Source organism: Thermobia domestica, chromosome 12 (genome assembly GCF_964235325.1).
Source record: "Thermobia domestica chromosome 12, izTheDome1.hap1.1, whole genome shotgun sequence".
NCBI lineage: Eukaryota > Metazoa > Arthropoda > Insecta > Zygentoma > Lepismatidae > Thermobia > Thermobia domestica.
Window position 1 is genome coordinate 102,545,943 of NC_137465.1, and position 17,668 is coordinate 102,563,610.

The 17,668-nt window shown below is 36.3% G+C and overlaps 1 protein-coding gene across 7 annotated transcripts in view; it reads right to left on the reverse strand.

The window, feature by feature from the left end:
- Positions 1 to 17,668, reverse strand: part of LOC145666559 (DENN domain-containing protein Crag-like) — a 252,916-nt gene that overhangs the window by 59,946 nt on the left and 175,302 nt on the right. For all 7 annotated transcript variants that reach the window (XM_081733899.1, XM_081733900.1, XM_081733897.1 and 4 more), the window contains one exon: positions 3,344 to 3,629. In XM_081733899.1, coding sequence (XP_081590025.1) covers positions 3,344 to 3,629 — 286 coding nt within the window. The remainder of the gene's footprint in view (positions 1 to 3,343; positions 3,630 to 17,668) is intronic.

A 17,668-nucleotide genomic window follows, 5' to 3' on the forward strand; every position in this document is an offset into this window, starting at 1 on the left:
TTTTGCATCGCCACGATCTGGCAGCTTCAACACACTCCTGCATTCTACGCCGCCTAACGCAGTACAGACGATCACGTATTACACCACTAATAATGGTCAGGCGCAGCACACGCATCCTCAGTGTTACTACCTCTCGTTTTACACACTACAAACTACAGCTGTTTCCATTATTTTGATAATCATCTATCTATATATATATATATATCCCAGACATGCTTACATGGCCATTCACAAACAAAACACTCAAACACTCCACAATGATCTCCCAATTAGGAAGATTTAACAAACGAAATAATATTTAAATGGATGACTTGGATGACACTGTCAAGCATGCTCCTTTTCCATTTTCTTTCACTCAATTATCGCAACAAATCAATGCAGACATGCAAGTCATACTGAAAACAAACTGCAAGCTGTTTTCTATTTACTTTACCACAAAGTAATACCAAAACCTGTAGTTTTTATTTCCAATAAACGCACACTATATTGATAACCATTTACATATCCGACGAACAATTGGCGATGGAAACTTCTTATTTTCCCCTATCTACATTGATCCAAAATCTATCAAAATCAGTTGAATTCTGCCAACCTGTAGGACAGAATTCTTGAATATGTTGTTACTGAATTGGTTTTAATCTTTTGGCGTCCAATGTAAAGGTATGAGCGAATCAGTTATAAAAGCTTTTGATAAAGTTATTCTCTATACTGCCAGGGAAAGTACTACTCAATTTATAAGGTAGTTCTAGATTTATATTTTAACCAAAAAACTAAGTAATGAAGGTGACCTTATCTATTCCCATTTATCTTTATCAAAATAATTGGTTAAACTGATTTAACTTGTTATATTAGCTACAATCTTTTACTTACAAGAACAACGTTAAGCGAGTTCAAAATGTATACGTATACTGAACACTGGAATCAATCAATATTGTTTATAGCATTCATCTATAAGTATAGAAACAATTAAGTTTTAAGTGTGAAATTGTGCAACTGGATCGGACATCAAACCGGAAATTCTGGCTTACCATGCGGTTAACTACCATGACACCCAGACGCACATCTTTACTTTTTACATTCCATTGTATCTATATTTAAAAGAGAGAGAATGTAGTATGTACAAAAGTCAGAAGAGTTCTCTATTTCTCATCATACATATTCCTATTAAGCGTCAGGGCTGTCATTAATATATAATCACTGGGGTGTCCAAATAAAACAGATATATGGTGTGTGAACGTATGCTTATTGTTGATGGCCTGGGGAAGGACTGAGTGAAACAATGGTTACTGGTACCAGATTCCATCCCCTAACCACGATACGCATATATTTTTTTCATTTTCAAGTTTACTATAAAAATATACTCACTATAATAATAATAATAATAATAATAATAATAATAATAATAATAATAATAATAATAATAATAATAATAATAATAATAATAATAATAATAATATTATTATTATTATTTCTTACACTACAAAAAACAACAGATAAGAATCACCATGCAAGGATAGCTGCCACCACGTTTCTCAATTCTTCTACATTTTTATTTTATTTTATTTATTTTTTTTGAACTTTTACATACATAAATGCCTCTGGTCGTTAGGTTACCAAAGAATTCCAGATAATATTAACGATCTTCAGCACTAACTTAACACAAATAATATAATTAACCAACAATCTATAAACAAATGTAATTTATCAATAATCTGTTGACTAACTATAGACAACTACCTAATTACATACACACACTTGAATATTTTAAATGCAAAGAGGTATTTATCAAATTAATTTTGTCTATAAATAATTTACATAACTACGGATGACGCATTTAGTCAGTCTACCAAAGAAAAAAGGACGAAATGAAGGTCTAGACAAGATCATTCAAACTGAAGAAAAGATACAGTTGGTCGCCCAGCCATTTCTGAGAAGTACCGAAAGTCGACACGAAAAGCATTTATAGAATTACACATATTCAGTAAAAATATATAAAATATATAAAGATAAGAAACTCAAACCACATTATCTATATTTGCTTCACGCACTACACGAGATTGATTAAAACAAAATGACTTTTAATCCACCATGACGCAGATTCAAACTCTGGGCAGTTTGTGTTATGGATAGATGGAACACAATTCAGGCACGTAACAACATAACAGATATATGAAAAGTTACAACTATCTGCTGGTCTGACACAAATCCTAATTGAGGAAGAATTTATTAACCCCAAAGTTGTTATAATGAAGAAGTTTCGTGTAGTCAGATCTCAATTCTTTAATGCCAGAACTTCTATTGCTGGATCTAAGCTAGAGATGCTTGAAAAATATATCCGTTTATTTAGACAATTTCTTCATACAACAACAGATGAAGCCATCCACAGGCCCTTCGGAATTGATAGCTGAGACTATTTGATTGGTATGTTTCCAGAATGAATCAAGACACCGTGGAACTACTAAATAGTCTATCCATCTGTGTATCCGGACGCCATATGAATTTACTTTTTAGAAAATTAAGGATCAAACCAAAGATCACTGTCGATATATTCGATGTCCTCGATGACAACAGGTCTCTATTGCATCGTATTTGTTACTCTCTTATCAAAAGTTACTGCCAACAAAGGAAGAGAGACAGAGTAATACCTTCTACAACACCACAAACAGAAAAATGAGAAAAGGATTATGGATAAACTGGATTATGCGCCACTGGATATGGATAACGCTTTTAAAACTTGGCAAAGTAACGATATGAAAAATGAACTAATATAGCAATGAAATGATATCTTTAAGTTTTATGCCGGTTAGGCTACAAGAGACGGTGATGATGAGAGATGAGTGAAATGGTGGAATGAAGAAAGTGAGAGGAAATGGGAGAACCCTGAGAAAACCCACGAGCACGGTGTGTGTCCACCACAAAGTCCACATGGCGCGAGCTGGGATCGAACCAGGGACCCCAAGCACCGGAGGTGAACGCTCTACTACTGAGCCACGCGCCCCCTGAACTAATATAGAAGATTATACAAGTAACTAATGTAAGTATTAGCACTGAGTTGAAAGAATTTTGAAATGTAAGTTTTAATTTCGTACATATCTATTTTAAGTAAGTACACGAATTTAAAATAATGGGTACCAACTACGAATCTATAAATTAAGGATTCTGTTTTTGCCCCCTTAAAGAATTAAAAAAAAAAAAAAAAATGTAGTAATTCTAGTTTGACTTCTCGAAGTAAACTTTCTTACAAAATAAAATAAATATTAACTTAATGATTATTATTATTATTATTTTTTCGTAAAATAACTTTTTATATATCAAAATATGGCCTATCATAATCATACTTTACCTTAGAAGCTTGAAATGATCCCCGCATCTTTCAGGAGATACCTTTGAATTATTCTGGCACGCTAAATGTTGGATTCCCCTTTCTTGAGTAGAGCGTGAATGCAATAATTTTGGCGCTTGCCTCCCACAAAATGAAAAATCTGCTTGAACAGCACTACCACTACGATGTCGCCGCTTCAGAGCCTCCCTATTACATCTTGTAGTACTTCCACTATCCTTAGCACAATCTGTGATCCGTACAGGACCATCATAAAGACCAGTCATCAACAAGCCGGCACTGCTATCAACTACAAATACACAACATATTAAGATCTAAATAACAAAACTTTCCAAGGAGATGAAAGCAACTTTCTATGTAACTACGATATGATGAATAATATTCTTAAACGATAAGTAATTAATCATTCTCCCTCATTTGAATCACCATAACGAATACAAAAAACAAACAAAACATTCTCTACTATAGTGAACCGATCTAACAATTTTCTAGAAGAAACTTCACTAAAACACTTCATGCATACTCAGGCAATATTCATTAAAAAAATTTGCAAATACACAGATAGTTATTAAAATAATAGAAACACCTTTACACAATGCAACTTACCTTAGCTTAGCCTGTAATACAGTTTATATTCGACGCGGAACTGACGGTATGTGACTCGTAAATAGTTTCTAAAGAAATAGGGGAACATTCCTCATGGAGTACACCATTCAGCTACATCAGCAATAATAGAAAAGGAAATCTACACCGAACTCGTTGCTCTAAAATTAATTGTAGATCTTCACTAATGTTCCAGTCGGGGCACTGAGCGGGCTAAAAGAGGTATAAAACTTCGTGATGATTGCTAAACCATGTCCGAATAGGTGTGGTTTGTTGTATTATTGTATTATCTTCTTGTAAGATTGTATCGTTATTAGGGAACAATCTGTATCACACGATGCACTGGTCATCTATCATTATCACTAACAGTAATTCGCCCTCTTGGAGACTAATAATACGACAAACAAAAGACAATGAAACTACGACCTACACGTACAGAGCAAATACCATGTCTAATGGTAGGTAGACCGGGGCATACGCCTCTTTGGACATCCGCCATACATTAACCTAGGTTGTTAGAAATGAGGAGAAAGATAAGTAATCGGACCATAGTACTCCCTCCCATCGCCTTGACACCGGTGATCAGTCGTTCTAATCTTCACTTTAGTTTAGCAGTAAGTTGTGCAGTATTAACTATACAGTTAATTGTGAAAATCCTCTCTATGGCTCATTATTTGTTACGAATGTATTGGCTACAGCACGTGAGCCTTTGGTGCACGAGATCCGGTGGGAGCATCGAACGTTCTACAGCTGTTCGATTCCCACTTTGTACTATAGGTCAATTTCATCTCGCTGCTGACAAAGAACGTAAATACAAATCAATCAATCTATCTTCAACGTTTGGCGATTTCTCCCATCTAAGTTTGGTTTCTATACCCTATTTCCCTTCTCTGATGATGTCTCTTGTTGAGAGTTTTGTATGTTTTTAATACATCTAACATAGTGACAATAATACACTTGCTCCAACTAACTGACTACACAAGCTGACATTTGAAAATCTGAGAAGCCACGCGTTTCAACAGCAACGTCTGGCTTATGGCATACAAGAATTCGTAGATTCGTGCTTATCGTTTTGCGATGTATTTACTACAACTCAGCACACATTAACACAAGGCAGTCGAAGCATACGAATGTTCAGTGTGACTAACAAAGATTGTGTGTTGTAATAAAAGGGTGTTTCCATTATTTTGGTAATTATCTGATACAATATCGACCGATCACTGAATTATGAAAATCTACCTAACAACGTGTAGGTCTTCCTCTCGCTTACTCTCGACTCGTTGTAGCAGGAATTTGAGACGTAGGAAGTCGTTTCCAAACTGCATATAATGCAACATTTAATGCTAAGCTCGAAGTAGAAAGCATCTCCAGAGACTGGATATGTCATGCTCCATAACGTTCAGCCAATGTTCAACGAAGCTGAGATATGGAAGTTCTAGGGTCATTCGAAGTTCGCACTGTTCTCGCACACGATATGTGTAATGATTTGATGTACTATCATCTGGAAAGTTATTATTAACCGTTGGGCACGTAGAAACGTTGGATTGTCCACCTTAATACATGAATAAATCGAGAAATTCATGTGATGTATACCAATGAGCACACCCAAACACAATCGCCCTTTTTGCATTTTTGGCACATCTATGCATCGACTGATATTGATTAGCTGTTTCTACACAACCAGCTGGAAAATGGTGTGATTCATTCCAGTTAAATGATGAAATGAAATCTTTGAGTTTTACGTCCCACGGTTATGCCGGTTAGGCTAAAGGAGACGGTGATGATGATTAATGAATGAAATGGTGGAATGAAGAAAGTGGGAGGAAACGGGAGAACCCCGAGAAAACCCGCGCATACGGTGTTTGTCCACCACAAAGTTCACTTGGCGGGGGCTGGGATCGAACCCGGGACCCCAGGCACCAGAGGTGAACGCTCTACCACTGAGCCACCGCGGCCCTCATTCCAGTTAAGTCATGCACCAGCGGTGATAGGTCATTTAGTCACGTCTCATTACGAAACTCCATCTATAACGATAGCAACAGGGGTATAGCGTTTACATTATTATCTATGTAATTAATTCACATCCATCCCCTGCCCATTTAACTCCATTTTTTTTTATCTATGTCTTGACAACGTTGACAGCAGTACGATAATTCGACGAAAAAATTATTGTTTGCATGAAAATGGAACAATATTCGGAGGGGTGTTTTATAATTCAATGATCGATGTATTATTATAAATAAAATCCGACATTAATGGCAAAATGCCATAAGTGCCATTATTGCAATTTTCATGATATTTTCAGGAAAAGTGCAATTTCACAATTTAGAATCAATGTGTTGCAATTGTCACATGTTTTTTCTTCCACTATTTTTTATTTACTCATGAATGACAGCATACCATAGATCTGAGTCGCTCTTATCTGGCCAAGCGATCTCGTTATCTGATAATAATTGGTCTATTCTTGTTGGAATGTGACAAGGGGAGGGGCGGGGATGTTAGTGCGTATTCAGTTCTTGGAATTTTGAAGCAGTGTTCGGTTCTTGGAATGACAAAAGAAGATGCTTACTTTCAAGAAGTAGCCAGGTGGACAGTTATTGTGAATCTTAGGCGTGCCTGGTATTTATGTGTGTTTCAGTACTTCAAGATGCCGAAAGTTGGTCTTTCTAGGCAACAGGTTGGAAAAATTTGTAAGTTCGGACGTACTGTGTTTTCATCAGACGGTTCTGTACTGTTTTTTAAGTTATGTGAAACTGTGGTTTCCGCTGAAAAGCGTTATTTTGTAACACACCATATAAGCACTGAAAACACAATTCTGCAAGGACACGCAAATCAGCTGGTGAAAAGGTTCAAAATCTCCTTGGAACAGTCACGAATCCCGCTTCGCGTACTAACAGTTTTGCGAATGATCTGTGTGATCTAATAAACGCGGACATTTCTTTATGGAAGTTAGAAAATGTTTCTTTTAGAAACTTTCTCGAGAAATACACAAAACAAAAAGTTCTAAGTGAATTATCTTTGGGAAAGACTTACGTTGATAGCGCGTACAGAAGAACTATTGATGATATCAGTAAAAGTGTTAATGACAAAAATATGTGGATTTCAATTGATGAAACTTGCCATATTCTAGGACGTTCCATTGCCAACGTTGTAATTGGAACTTTGGGAGGGGAAGAAGGCACACAAGCATTTTTGATTACATCAGAAGTTCTGGAAAAAGTAAAAGGCACGCCAATTGCATAGGTTTTTACAAAATCGCTGAGTGTTCTGTGGCCAGAATGTGTAAAATACGATAAGGTTCTTCTTTTTGTCACAGACGGAGCTGCATACATGAACATACATGAAAAGTGCAGCAAAAGCCCTAAAGGTTCTATTCCCACGTATGCTGCATGTCACCTGTCTGGCACACGCGCTACACAGAATTGCAGAGGAAGTTCGTTCTCATTTTCCTGACGTTGACCTTCTTGTACCAAATGTGAAAAATGTATTTCTGAAAGCTCCCTCGCAAACAAGTGCGTTTCGCGAATTAGCCCCTGAACTTCCGCTTCCACCACAGCCTGTTTTAATGAGATGGGGTACATGGATTACAGCTGTTCTCTATTATGCTAACAACTTTGAACCCATCAAAAGAATCATTGATACTTTTGATGAGAATGATGCGTCTTCAATTAAGGTTGCTCAAAGTTTGCTTAAGAAGAATTCCTTGAAAAAGGACTTAGCCTTCATTGCAACACATTTTGCAAAGTTACCAGATGCTATTGCCAAGCTTGAAAAACAAGAACAGACTCTCGCTAGTTCTCTGAAAATCTTCAATGATACTCTCAACGATCTGAGTGTTGTACCTGGTAACAAGGGCGGGTACATTCGGGTAAGTGTGACTGTGTTGTAAGTGCTAATCCAGATTTGGGAAAATTGAAGGACCTCGCTAGTGTTATGGAAGGTGATGCTAATACAACTGTTGACAGTGACATGGATCCTTCCCAATTACATGTTTCAAGTATGCTCCAGTGACATCTGTAGATGTGGGAAGATCATTTTCACATCTAACGCGAATTTTTTCTGACAGGAGACAAAGTCTTTCCTTTGAAAATCTTAAAAAGATGTTAATAATTTCAGAACAAAAATATGAAAAACCTTTCGTAAGTGAAAATGAACTGCCAGTGTAGTGTAAAATGACTTCATTTTAGTATTTCTTGTGCTTTGAATGTTTGTGCTACTGTAACCGCGTGTGAATAAAATGTGATAATTATTGTTTCATTGTTACTACTGAAGAATGGCGAATGAATTGTTAGATGTCGTCCCTTCACGAGTTACGCAAGTTTCCAGAATTTTAAGTGGTAAGTACAAAGTGCAAAATGAAACATTTTATTCGAATAGTAAACGAATTATAGCCCATTATAGCTTTTACATATGTTAGTATCTATTTTCCCCTAAAGTTCGTGATTGCTTGTTTGTTTTATTTTGCCATTTTACCTGCCATTTTTGGGTGTTTATTTTGCAATTTTGCCAGCCATTTTCGGGCTTTTATTTCATCATTAATTCCGGGCTTTAATTATAAGTTTTCCACTAAAACGCTTCATCATCTATAAAGGAGAATGATCAGGGAGAAAAGAAAAATTTAAAAAGCACAGACAGGCCGCTGGGAAACGTCTATATGGGTGGCATGTTGAATTGCAGGGTCAGATAGTAGTTGCCAGGATGAAACAAGATAAACCTTAATGACTAAGTGGCTTAATACCAGCATGACGCCTATCTGAATGCTTCTCAGTTTTTTCATTGTTCTCTTTTTTCTCTCTATAAAAATAAATAAATCATGTCACGCACAAGAAACTGTGAGAATACTGTGATGTAACAAGTGCAGCAATATATATACAGTATGGCGACTGGTTTGAAACAAATGCAGAGCATGAGAATTAAGTCTGTCATATCTGTAGTTTCGTGTGGAGAAGAAACAAACTTATGAACTAAAGGTTTAAGAACAACTCCTGTTATTAATATAAACTTTGCCGAAGATTATTAACTTATATCATCATAAAAGAAATACGAAACACTTTTTGAAACGAAGAAAAATAACATACAACTTTGCAAACGGAGGCAAAGAAACCTAACGTAACCAGACTACATACGAATCATTTACCGCGTACTGATCGTGGTTCAGTGGTCAAGGCGCGTGGCCAGTAATCTGGAGGTTCCTGGATCAAATCCACGTCGGGCATTTTTTTTTTAATACTTTACTTTAGGAATTTTGATAGCGATTGATCGGCGATGACACACACTTATTATATTCAAATATTTGAATACTCGGATGTTTCAATACTTGAACTATCAAATTTTCAGGAATAATAATAATAATAATAATCTTGTAGAAGATTAAAAATTAGAAACTTATCATCGCTCAGGTCATACCATTACAAGCAGATATGTGATATTAGTCAAAAAAATATTTCGGTTTTGATTAATGTTGCCCATAAGGAATTTCTCATCTCGATTCTAAAACAAACCAAACAAAATCGGGATGAGACTTAATATCTTACATTCGAAACGGGACAAGGCTAACTCAAATTATCGTCTCGCTTTGGAAATGAGAATCGAGACGAGACAAAAAGTATCGTAAACATTTCTCGTCTTATCTCGATTCTCGAAATAGTGTATGCCATCTTTAAGTAAGAATTGCTCTGTAGACTGAATCTTATTTGTTACTTTGTATTTCAGAGCTCAGTGAATTATGGTCTGTGTATATATTTCTATAGCAAAGCTTTCATAATTACATCTGCATATTCTACAAGTTAGTTTATTATATGCCTTACTGTTCAAAGATATTTATTACAGTTATTTTCCTTAAAACGTACAGCAGAATATCTTCTACATGAAACTTTAGTAGAAAGCTTTCGTTTAAATTTGAGTAGTTGTAGAGGTGTCTCTTGAAGGTATAAATACCTACGTTTAAGTAAGCTTTGCCAAATTTTAGGGCAACTTTAAAACTTTTAATACCATTATTATTATTATTATTATTATTATTATTACTGAAGCGTTGTTAATTTGGATCACCCTGTTTCACCCAGCTCCCACCTAGTGGGCATTGTGCTGAACAAACACTGTGTGTGTAGGTTTTCTCCAAGTACCGCTTCCTCCTACTTTCTTTATTCCAATATTTCTTTCATTCTCATTATCAACGCCTTCTGTAGCTTAGCCGGCATAACCATTACTTAAAAACAAGTTTTCTTACGGCTCTTGTGAGTTCACTATCCCTACTTTCTACATGAAATTTGCCTGGAAACTATCCGTTTAACATTGTAGGGACGTATGCTGAGGGTATGTCCTGATGGTCCAGACACTTCTCTTCAATCCCGACAATTTTGTAACTTTTGTCTAAGGCTAGGGGCGATTTTACAGATTTTAATACAATGTGTTCTTATATGGAATTTGTCTTCTATTATATTATTATTATTATTATTATTGAATGTTTGAGACCTCAATATTACGTCCTATTCCAATGCAAATAAGCATACTGAAGTTAAGAAAAATTAAAAGAATTTTTTTGGACCCTCTATAAGGATGAATTGTCTTATAAGAGATACTTTGGAAGGAAAAGAAGGGGAAAAAGAAGGTGTCAGCTACTGGACAATATGAAAATCGAACCTTCGGATGCCTTAACAGAAACTAAGTAGGATTTGTCTTCATCGCGATATATAGTAACTAACATCCTTTCTTTGGGTAAAAGGCATTGGATTATGTATGCGTTACATTGATATTTGAACAAAATATACAAACAAATATAAAAAAGAATAGTTCCTTTTTACCAATTTTGGTTGAACGAATATATGGAACGTGTTGAAAATGGCGAACGAAAATATTATTATTTCTAGTAAGAATGGAAGAACTTAGTAAGAAATCCACAATGACGTTTCAGACAAATTTATGACTCATACTAGGCCTGAAGGATGACCCGTTTGTATGCATGAATTGTTTGCGAAACACGCGAAGTTTTCAGACAGTAGGAATCGAGATTGTAGACTGTGACGTCATGTTGTTAGTTTTTTTCCCTGTGAAGGAAGTCGTTTCAACTCTAACTTGTAAGAACGAGAGAAATTGACTATTTTTCATCTTATTATATACCAGAAATATCAACATTCTAAATTATAGTTTTTTCCTGAATATCCTCGTAGGGAATCGAACCGCGGACCCCTAACTTACGAAACGAATGCGCAAGCCACTACCCTAAGACTGCTCTTTTAAATAAGAGTCAAGAAACACTCGTCTATGTAGCAAATTGCAAACGTTTATGATTCCAATATTTTATTGACGATGAAACACTGATTTCGGCCATGATAAAATACTATAGTCCAGAGAATTCAAGTTACAATTTAAAAAAAGACCGAAAGTATCTCCGTAACTTATCTCTATTATATTCGGTTATTCTCGTTGTATAGCTATTACCAGTAACACTGAACGACAGGGACACGAACACAAATACATCGGACATTTAATATTTCAAATGCTCTCCCACCGGGAATCAAAACTGATACCCCGCCGACTAAACTATCTGATGAGTGGGGTACGTGGTTCGTTCCCAAGGCAAGTAAGCTTGAGACGGACAACATCGTGCTCCTGGATTTTCTCGGGACACTCCTACTTTCTCATTCCACCAATTCTTCGATCATACTCCACTTGCTTTAATCATAGTCTTCCTCAACCTAACAGGCATAATCGTTGGACAATAAACGTAAAGATTTCATTTTCAAGCTGTTAACCCAAATCAATCCGAAGCGAAAAACAATTGTATTTTCTATTGCTCATCATTAACGTGTTTTCACAAAAAATATATATATATAAAAATGGGGAATCGTAATTTCATTCAAAAGTGAAACAGCAGTCTCATAATACCTTAACCTAAAACGAAACCATTACATATCGTTTGGAACTTTTCTAAAATATATACGGATAGTCTGGAAAGTGGCAATATAGTGTTTGTTTTCAAAGAAAACTGAACCAAATTACGTTTCGTTTTCTGAAATAAACGGACACATTCTGTTTCAAGTTTAAACCGAACCCAAACCAGTTAACCCAGAGATAGCGTGAGTCAATGAAAACTTGAAGCAGCACCCACCATGACCCACGACCCACCACCCACCGTGAGCCGCTCTGACCCATCACCCACTGACCCACTCCGACCCACCATCCACCATGAACCACTGACCCACCAAAACATCATCATCAACTCTGACACATGATCTACGGCCTCTTTACCGACTAAAGTCTTTACACTTGTAATACAACCAGGTTGTGAAATTCTAACTAATCGGAGTTTAAATTTCTACCGTCGACCGCTCAAGCACCGATCTGTTACAATAACGATGGATCTGACCTTTACGATATAAAATGGTAAAGCGTTTGTCATGGGTAAAATTACGATGAATGTCAATTAAATTATCATGATCTAATTATTTCCTTGTTGAATTATCGATACTTTTCAGTGGAAAAACGGATGAAATTTTTAAAGTCCCATATCAAGGTAAGTAGACCAACGAACAGAAGCTTACATTACAAATTTTATGTCTATTTTTCTCACAACTTTATGGGTTAATTGCCCTGTGCCCTAAGCGCTCCATATAATAAACAAGCTTCAGCAATTATTATAGTAGAAAGCGCATGGTAAGCAGGGGTGGATCCAGGGGGCGATCGCCCCTCAGAAGAGGAAACTTTTTTATTTTATGTATAAATAAAACCCAGAGTTCGGAGCTCTTAAAAGTAGCTCTAAGTAGCAGTATTACAACCCACCGCCCCCGCAGAAGTACGTCCTGGATCCGCCCCTGATGGTATATGATCCAAAGCACTGTACTGTTTGTGTCTAAGCTAATATCGATCGTTTTCAATTATTTTTACAAACTAACCCACTATCAATTTACCATATATAGAAAGTGCCGCTCCTACTTATAAAGGAGAAGTTTAAAAAAATGGTAGAAGACATTCTGTTCATTTTCAATAAAGAGATAATATACTGAATTTGAGCTCCGTAAGTTGAACGGCTTGTAAGATACTCAATTTTTTTCGCAAAAATTCGGATCCCCACTATACCTTAGGATATTGTTATAATAAAAGCAATATGATAACATCCAAGTTTGAATTAAGGCCTACCTATATACCAAAAGTCATTTCATTTGACTGCAATTTGGCCGTAATTATTAGGCACACACAGTTACTTCATTTTTATATAATAATTTATATATTACAGTGATTCAAAAATGTACTTTTTCTTGTACTTAGCTTCTCTAAAAAGTCATACATCTCGAAGAGATACTCATCTCAGGTAAGTAAACAGAAACAAATGAAAAAGGGAAATGGAGGCCTTGAAAGTAAAAAGTAGACAAATTCACCAGTGTTCAGAAACATATTTTTAAATCACGCTCGACCCTACTCATAGTAGGTAAATACGTGGATCTGCTTAGTTGCAGTTATCAGTTTCTCGCCACGTAGCATATATAAATACAGCAGAAATCAAATAACTGTTACTGGAGGTCTTCGTGTCCGTGCGTACTTGCGTAATGTGCTAGTAATTATATAATTGCTTTTGGAGCGGGCCAAGGATTTTTTTTTTATTTTTATAAAAAAAATAATACCCAAAAACGTTATTTACTTACGTTATGTGTGCAGTTTCGCTATACGATTTCACTATATAACAAGAAAAAGAAGCACTAGTAGTAGTAGGAACGGATTGGAAGCCCCGCAGGGCTCGTTTTGTTCCACCTTGACTGCCATGATGTAAATTTAACCTCAACTGCTTCTTCAATTTTCTTCTATTAAAACTATAATACACACTACATACACCAGAAGGTTTGGACCAGGCCCGCAACCAGCCACAGAGATTTAGAGGGGCCATGAATATGTTAGGGGGGACAAGTGATTAAAAATTATCTTACACATATCTAAATTGTATTTTCTGTGTTGAGGTCTGGAGGTGCCACGACAAGTTTAGGGGGGCCAGGCCCCCTACCCCCTTGGTTGCGGGCCTGGTTTGGACATTCACAAACTGCAACCAATCAGAAACGTGTTTTTAGTTTTTATGGCTAGGGTTGAATGTTAAAAGAAACATGCTGTTCAGAAGATGCTGTCTGCAATGCAGTGAGCAGAGTGGGTCGGTGTGTGGTGGGTCGCAGTGGGTCATAGTGAGTGGTGCGTGTGTCATCGCCGAGCAATCGCCATCAAAATTCCTAAAGTAAAAAAAAAAAAAAAAAATGCCCGACGTGGATTCGATCCAAGAACCTCCAGATTACTGGCCACGCGCCTTGACCACTGAACCACGATCACTACGCGGTAAATGATTTGTATGTAGTCTGGTTACGTTAGGTTTCTTTGCCTCCGCTTGCAAAGTTGTATGTTATTTTTCTTCGTTTCAAAAAGTGTTTCGTGTTTCTTTTATGATGATGTAAGTTAATAATCTTCGGCAAAGTTTATATTAACAACATGAGTTTTTCTTAAACCTTTGGTTTACAAGTTTGTTTGTTCTCCACACGAAACTACAGATATGACAGATTTAATTCTCATACTCAGTATTTGTTTCAAAGTAGTCGCCATTACCTGGTCAAAGACTTATGTCCACCACGATACAAAAACAGAAGGGATGACTCCTGAGAACAAAACAAACAAATAAGTTCTAATGAACATAGGGCGAAAATCGCTTCGCTTACGTGTTATAAGCTGCCGAAAGCGTGGGAAAACAAACTTTAGAGTTAAATATTGCACAAACTACTGAGCGCAGACGTGATGCGGCATATTATCAAAGGATCCTAACCTGCTCTATCAAAATTTGCAGTCTTCAGATTTGTGCAATGGCGGCGCAAGGGATTCCCCAAAGGACATTAGAGATTCCCGGACATTTTATGACGTAAATTGAGTTGACAAGTGTGTGTGAAAGACGACTCACTACCTGGAAATAATACCACGTGGCAGGTCAATACACATACACGCAGATAAAAGATAGCGGATAAGGTAATGATCACTGTGCATGGTGGCATACCTCCTTAAAAAGTACTAGTAAAGACGTTGTGCAAGATTTCACTGGAAACCTCACGTCGCCACAAGATAAAAATACGTAGAACACAAGACGATAGATAACAGAAAATGAAGAAATTGAGATTACTAATCTGCTCATATTAATGACATTTGAATTCTTTTCATGACGATCTGTTATTGATTCAGAAAAAGAAAGTACTCTAGTTTCATTTGTGTGATGTACTCATCGAAATGAATGTGCTCAAACAGTTATGTGTATTATTATTATTATTATTATTATTATTATTATTATTATTATTACATGTTCTTTGTTTGTCTCTTAATAGTAGTTCTTGTTCAATTCTTGTAGTATTAAAGGTAGACGCGTTCTCAAAGTGTTGCGATATCATTAATACGAGCAGATTAGCAATCGAAATTTCTTTATTTTCTGCTACCTATCGGGTTGTATTGTACGTATTTTTACATTGTAGCTACGTGACGTTTCCAGTGAAATCTTTCACAACGTCTTTACTAGTACTTTTTGAGGAGGTATGCAACCACGCACAGTGATCATTATCTTATTCGCCATCTTTTATCTGCGTGTACGAGGGAGGACCCAAAAGAAGCCGGACTTTCGTTTTAAAAAAATAATTTATTACATTTTTTACAAAATTCTTTCAGTCTCCTTCAAAGTACTCTCCATTAAATGCGATTCATTTCTCCTATCTTCTTTCCCACTGTTTGAAGCACCTGTGGAACTCTGGAACTTTTATATCGGTCAATGCGCTCTGCGAAGTTCTTTTTACACAGCCTCTACACTATCCAAAACATTTTCCTTTTAGATTTTGTTTAATTCTCGGAAAAGTCATCATTTTCGTCAAAAAGTTTGGATCACTTTCAATCTGATTTTTTAAGTCTTGGTTCAAATTCAGATGAATGATTTGATCCTGTGTGAGCAGGCGAGAAACAAACTTAGCGGCAACATGTCTCATTTGCAAAACCACACGCTGGCTCGAGCTCCAACTCACTCGTGCCTGTTTTGAAATATCACCGATAATGAAACGACGATCCTCGCTGATTTTGGGGCAGATTTGTTCGATGTTTTCGTCGTTTCGAAATGATGTAGAGCACCCAGAATGAGCATGATCTTCAACACTCATCTCACTACACTTAAAGCGCCCAAACAACTCAAAAAATTGTGTGCTGTTCATAGTATCCTTCTTCAAAGCCTGTTGAAGCATTTGGTAAGTTTTCATTTCCGATTTTCCAAATAGGAAGCAAACACACCCCTTGTTCCTTTGAATCTGCCATAACGATTTCGCAGGCGGCAAACGAGAACAGTTGAAAAAACAATAATACGACCAAACGTTAACCTCCTACGCAGACGCCGCTTGGCCAACTGATCTGGGAAGGTCTCTACTAAATCCACCTAGCAGGAGAACTCTCTACTACGCCTAGGAACGGCAGCGCTCTTTCAATCCGGTTTCTTTTGGGTCCCCCTCGTATGTGTGCTGACCTGCTACGTGGTATTATTTCCAGGTAGTGAGACGTCTTTTACATACTCCTGTCAACTCAGTTTACGTCATAAAATGTCCGGGAATCCCTAACGTCCTTTGGGGAATCCCTTGCGCCGCCATTGCACAAGTCTGAAAACTGCAAATCTAGATAGAGCAGGTTAGGATCATTTGATAATATCATGCCGCATCACGCCTATGCTCAGTAGTTTGTGCTTTCCCAAGCTTTCGGCAGCTTATAACATGTAAACGACAAGATTTTCACCATGCTTATTAGAACTTTCCGATATATATAACAGATCATTAAAATGTTGACTGAACTTTTCCTTTTGTGGTTTGAGTACATCGTATGGAATACATTTGTACTAATTAAAGTCTTATGTTAGTATGCCATCGGTGATATTTTGTAAGCTGAATGATTCCTATCCGCAGGCCCTGAAGTCGCATCATCACATTTCCTTACAATATTAATAAATAATCACTGTAGATTACTTATATGGATAACAAGCTAATTAGACTTAAACAAAGCAAATTAATTTAGACTCAACAAACGAAATGCTAATATAGTTTATGAATCGTGTAACATGCTACCACATATTACAATATACCAATGCATTAAATAGAATGTACTAATATTCTCTCAGTTGAATATTTTCACAAGATAACGGAAAATATTGACTACGACTGAATCTCACTAAGTAACAAATTTTAAATTAATAATATGCATGGTATTATACGCTAGAACAAGAAGTCTACGTAATCGAAAATTTTTCTTTGTCACCATTTGAAATCTTACAGGTAATCTTCTGGCATCAATGAAAAAATATCACTTTCAGATAGATAATTTCTGGTTACGGAAAAAAAAGTGAACATTAAAAAAATTTAAATGTGATTTTTCTTCTTGAACTTGAATATCATGGTACCCGTGCCTTTATCTAAGTTTTATTTTTCCATGTTGAGTCCTAAATTTTTTGCTCTAATATAAAAAGCTTCAAACATACTCTTCTAAATACACGAAGCTGATATGTGGAGAAACTTAATACTGTATTTAGAGATGTGTACATGTCTTCTTAGATCTGATAGAGTAGTATTCTCATTCTTCGCGTTCCTTACATACTCCTTTATCCTTAATACCATTTTTTATGTTAGTCTTTGCAATACATGAAACTTTACACTCATTTTCAACTCATATACGCAACTTAACGAGAACTTGTCTACAAAA